General features: G+C 58.8%; 1 protein-coding gene across 1 annotated transcript; it reads right to left on the bottom strand.

Annotated features, from left to right (window-relative positions):
* Positions 1 to 1,146: 1,146 nt before the first annotated feature.
* On the bottom strand, positions 1,147 to 5,075 carry CAMK2N1 (calcium/calmodulin dependent protein kinase II inhibitor 1). Its single transcript, XM_039854256.1, has 2 exons — positions 3,956 to 5,075; positions 1,147 to 2,459 (listed from the first exon to the last, which is right to left on the bottom strand). The coding sequence occupies exons 1-2, from the start codon at positions 4,119 to 4,121 to the stop codon at positions 2,389 to 2,391; spliced, it is 237 nt and encodes a 78-aa protein (XP_039710190.1). The 5' UTR covers positions 4,122 to 5,075; the 3' UTR covers positions 1,147 to 2,388.
* Between the last annotated feature and the right edge of the window lie 408 nt (positions 5,076 to 5,483).

Consider the following 5,483-nt stretch of genomic DNA (forward strand, 5'->3'; position numbering starts at 1 on the left):
GCTCGCATCCCCAAATCACCCCGATGGCACTGCCAGCTCCACCTTGCCCGCCATTCCTAATAATGACCGATGGGATGACTGAGCTCTCTGCCAGGTCCTCCCCGAGATCTGGGCCTCCACCGCCTGGAAAGGGGGATGAGATGCCGCCCCTCCCCGCCTGGCCCTCTGGAGCCCCTCTTCCCCCTCCCCACCCCCACTCCAGGGCCTGTCTTACCTGATGTCTGAGTCACAGGCAGGCTCCTGTCACTGTAAGCTGTGTTGTGACTCCCCAGCTGACAGTTTTACAACAAACACATTAAAAGCTCCCCGCACTGGGGCTCCTGGATGTGAAACAGCCCAGGAGAAAAACCTCTCCTGGCCCTTCTTCAGCCAAAATCCTTCTCCCAACCCCACCTGGCCCAGGCGCTGGCTCCATTAACTGCCCTGAGCTGGACAAGGGGCTGAGAATTTTTTTTCCCTAAGGAGCATTTTTTGAAGTAATTGGAGGAAAGTTGCTGAGTAAGGAAGCCTGAGATGTCCCCAGCTGTTGGCCCCAGGGGACCAGGCTCATCCCTCTTGTGGGGACCTGTGAACTCAGAAAGAAGGGAAGAGCCTAGCTCCTCCTCAGCCCTGCCTTTGAGGATTGGTGGCCCTTGGTGAAGGATTATATGGGCATTTAACCCTGAGTGCTACACACATACTGGGTGTTGTATTAATCCTCCCAATAACCCTGAGAGGTAGGAGCTGCATTATTCCCACTTTACAGATTTGGAAACTGAGGCTTAAAGAAGTGAAGGGACATGCTCAAACCTACAGAGCTAGGAAGTGAAGGAACTGGGATTTGCATCCAAGTCTGCCAGCCTCCAAACATTGCTCTGAACAAGACTGCCCGCCCCCCGAAACACTAGCCTGCCTTCTCTCTGCACCCCAACAGCGATGGCAGAAACCTCAGAGAAGCAGGGAGAGCCCAATACAAATCCAAATGGGATGAACTTGATCTTTCGGGGTGCCCTGCCTGTCCAGCTTGTCTTTCCTACCATCGGAGCCCAAGCCACAGTGCCCTCTTGCCTTTTTGCTTCACACACCAAAGTACCCCTCCCTCCTTCCTGTCTGCAGCCAGCAGACAAAAAGCAAGTCCCCCAGAACCAAAGCAGAGAAAAGAGAGGAGACACAGGAACGGTTCTTTTATTGTACGTGAGAGAAGTAGCCCTGTGTGCTGGTTAAAGGTGCAACATACAGAATATCGAATTAAGAAAAGAGGGGACGGGGAAAGGAAGGGAAGAAACCTCTTGAGGTCCAAAGTTGCAAACAAAAAATGGTAAAAGATTTCCTCACGCAAGAGGCATTTTTGCAATACCATGCAAAACAGGCAGCTGGTGTGCCTTAAGAGAACCCCTATAAATAACAGAAAAGACACTCCAAGCATTCCTTTACGTGGACTCAGAGCACAGGAAAAGAAAAGAAACCAAATGCCTTTTGGCATTTCAAGATATTTGGCACTCTTGTGATTACATTTTTTTTTTTTTTACAGTCCATTAAAGAGAATAAACTGACACAATATTAGAGAAAAAAACAGGCTGCTCACACAACAGACTGCAGGGAGAGGTTAGAAAAAGCTCAAGCATTTTTTTTTGTTTTGTTTTTATGGGTTTTTTTCCTGACATATAAAATGTGTCCATTTGCATTAACTTGGGCAAATAGCTTGCAGCAACAAAGAAACACAAGCTTTACAATTCATTTTAAAATAAAACAAGGATTCTTTCTACGTTTCATTCCTTAGAAAAGTCCTCTTATTTTAAACACATTCCTGATAACTTCAAAAGATGACCAAAATAAAACAGAATATCTATAGAGATCATTTTGATTTTTTTGTACATCCAAGATAACATAAAAAAATAAAACTGAACAGCATTTCACATCCAAGTGCACAGAATAATTTTTGCAAAATTAAATAATGTAAACATTGGGAACAGCCAAATCAGCGGAAAATGCCAACACCTCAAAACACCCGGTGTTGCTGCTTCATTTATTTAAGTGGTTCGAAATCCAGACCTATAATTGCGCAATATTCACTGTATATAAAAAGAAATGGATATTAATTTTGACAAATAGCTGCAACTGAGACTTCTTTTTTATTTTTTTATATGTGTATATAGTGATTTTGTTATTTTTCAAAATTTTTTTTTAATTTTTATTTTTGCAGAGGAGCCCAGAGCCTTCTCCTCCTCCTCCTTCTCACGCCTCATCTGTCTCCCGGCCTGACACGAGATACAGGTTGTTGATTTCATCGTGGGTAGCAAGCTAGTAATAAATTTCAAAGTGCTTTCTCTTTCCATGCTCTTTTTGCCAATAACTGTTATCGCCGTTCTTATTCTGATTCGCTCCCTTAACTCATTGTCTTTGGGGGAGTTAGACACCAGGAGGTGCCTTGTCTGTCATATTTTTCAGCACGTCATCAATCCTATCATCTTCAATAACAACTGCAAAGAAGGGGAAGAAAAGGACAAGTGAGCGCGCTTGGGCCTCGCCGGGGGTCTCCGACGTTGCGCGTAACGCCCGGGAGCAGGGGGAAGAGTGGGGGAAGGCAGGGGAGGAGGGCTGCCAGCGCGCGGACGCAGCCTCACCCTCTTCCGCCTCTGTCAGGGGTCCCTAGGTGGCTTTCCTCTGACCTCCCCAAGCCCCGACCCCTGGCTGTGTCCCAGCTGAGTTCTGAGAAAAGAAAGCGGAGCACAAATCCAGCAGCCCTGGCCTCGTCCTCAACACCCACCCCAGCCCCCGGGGCTCATTTATTGAGAAAGGAGGCCGGGGGACAGAAGAGGGAGGAGGAGAAGGCGCCAAGGTCTCCGGGTCTGGGACCCTCGGGGACGCTCCCAGCGCGGCGCGGGGTAATGGAGGCTGGGAGCGGCGGTGCCGAGAGGGAGAGGGGACGCGAGGGGCAGGTTCCCACGGCGCGCAGCCGGTGGAAGGACCTGGCCTCGCCTGGTCGGGTTCCCCGCTCTCGCGCGGACTCGGCGTCTCCGCTCTCCCCGCCGCTGCAGAGGTCAGAGGCTCCCTTCACTGCCGCCTGGGCTCGCCCGCCTCTCCGCTTCTGCCTCGCCTCGTCCTCCCTCTTCCGCCATCTGGCCTCGCCTCCCTCAATCCCTCCTTCAGTCTTTCGACGCCACGGGCACCTGTCGAGGCCTCCAGGTCTCTCTGTGTCTGGGGTGTCAGTCGCCTCATTGTTTCAGCTGCATCTCTGTCTTCCCCAGACCTGCGTCCCTGGCTCGCTGTCTCTCCCGCTCTGGCTCCCTCTCCCGAGCTTTGTCTGGGTCTCTGCCCATCTCGGTCTCCCCCCACCACCCCACCCGCCTCCCTCCCTAGCTCTGCCGTCTCAGTCTCTCCCAGCTGCTGTCAGTCTCCCTCATTGTCCCCTCCGGAGCTCCTCTCCCAGCCTCTCTGCGTCCCAGTCTCCCCGGGCTTTTCCAACTCCGGCGCCGAGCGCCCAGGCTCGGCAAACCCCCTCCCTCTGCCAAGTCACAATGAAAACCCGTGCGACCCTCGCCTTTCCGACAGGAAAGGGTGTCCTCCCTCCGCAGATCCCCACGCTGTCCCCTCGGGGAGTCGTGGGACAACACCTCCCCCCCACCCCCCGGTTGTAGAGCGAGTGCAGCCGCGAGTTCGATGCGCAAAATGGGGAGGGGACGTAGAAATCAAAAAGCAAACTTTGGTGCGGGTGGGGTCCCAGGATAACCTTTCGGCCCCTGCAGCAGCTAGAAGCCGCCACGCCCCCTGGGTGACCCCACTGGGGATCTGGCTGAGGGGGAAAGATTCCCGCGGCCAGCCGGAGCCGGACCCGCAGTGCGGGATCGCCCCAATTCTGCGCGATCGGATTCCACTGGGTCGAAACGCGCTCCTGGGTACGGGAGACCCCCGCAAACCTCCGCCAGGCCTCAATGCTCGAGAGAGGGGGTGGCGGGGGAGGTGGCAGCGAACTCACCCCGCTTGCTCCGGCCGATCTGGCCCAGCTTGGGCGGCCGCTTGTTCTGCCCGGCGCCGAAGAAGTTGTTGGTGTCCTGCAAGCGGCAGGAGAAGATCTGGCCCACGTCGCCGCCGTCGCCGTAAGGGCTCAGCTTCTCGTCGCCGTAGGGCAGCACCTCCGACATGGTCGCGTCCGGGGGCTCCGCGGCGGCGCCTCCTCCGCCCGCGTCCCCGCCCGCGGCGGACAGGGTCAGCGGCACTGGGGCCGGGGGCGGCCGGCCGGGGACGGCCCGTGGGCTGCGGCGGCGGTGGCGCCGGCGAGAGGCGGAGGGACACCGCTAGGGCAGGAGCGCGCAGCCCGCGCGAGCGACCCGGCGAGCGCCCACAGCTGCGCTGCGCTGCGCTCGGGCTCCGCGCGCGAGTGCCTGCTGCGCCGGCAGAGGCGAGCAGGACTCACATCCTCGGCGCGCTCGGGCGCTGGGCGGGGGCCGCGCCGGGCGGGGCCGCGAGCCGGGAGGAGGCGGAGGGTGTCCCAGCGAGCCCCGAAGGCGCGGGGCCGAGGAGGGCGCACCCCGGAAAGCCGGCGGGCCGGTCCTGCGGCGAGTGCGGGCGGTGGCGGCGGCGCGGATTCGGGGAGGCGGACTGGGGGGAGCTGCGAGCCGCGGGGTGGCGAGGGGCGGAGGGGAAAGGGAGCGAGCCAAAGGCCGGAAGGGGCACGGAGGGAGGTGGGCACCAGGAGGAGGAAGAAGGAAGAAACCGAGAGGAGAGACGCAGAGAAAACAGACCGGAAAGAAGGGGCAGGAGAATGGACAGAAAGATTAAGAGTGAGAGAGAAAGGAGGCGGGGGAGAAGCTGGGAGGAACGACCAGATCTGGGATCGCAGATAGTCGAGGAGAGGGCAGGGAAAGGGCCGGGAGGGAGAGAAAGAGGGCTGGGGAGGGGAGGAGGAGAGCGAGAGAGGGAGGAGAGGGAGGCTGGGACGGAGGCGCCAGCCCGCCGGAGAGCCGCGAGCGAGAAATGCCGGCCGCGGCGCGGAGGCGAGGCACGGGAGGAGGGCAGCGAGGGCGGGGAGAAGGGGACCCGGGGCCGCGGGGAGAGATCCCTGGAAGCCGAGCGACGTCACGGGGCCGCGCCAGCCGGCCCGGGCCGCGGCTCGCTTCCTGCCCCCGCCCCCAGCACCCGCCGTCCGGCCCGCGCGGAGGGGCCCCCGGGAGCCCCGCCCCGGCCCGGCGGCCTTCGGGAGCCTCCTCCCCGTCACCCCCCGCACCCCCTCCCAGCGAGTGTTTACCCGGCCGGGAGCTGGTGCGCGGCGGCTCCCGCGGGGCGCTGAGAGGAGTGGGGGTTCCCGGGGAGTGGGGGCGGGCCAACGACGAACACGCCAGGAAGGACAAAAGGATGCGGGTCTTCTTCGAGGCCAGATGCTGTGGCAGAAGGTTGGAGGGCAACAGGGTGACCCGAGGACACGGCCTCCCCTGCCAGCCGCAAAACGGGGAGTCCCTTCCCCCACAACCCTTGCGCCCCACTTCGGAGTCCCAGTGCCCAGTTCC

This window comes from Pteropus medius, unplaced genomic scaffold (assembly GCF_902729225.1).
Source record: "Pteropus medius unplaced genomic scaffold, Ma_sr-lr_union100, whole genome shotgun sequence".
Classification (NCBI taxonomy): Eukaryota; Metazoa; Chordata; class Mammalia; order Chiroptera; family Pteropodidae; genus Pteropus; species Pteropus medius.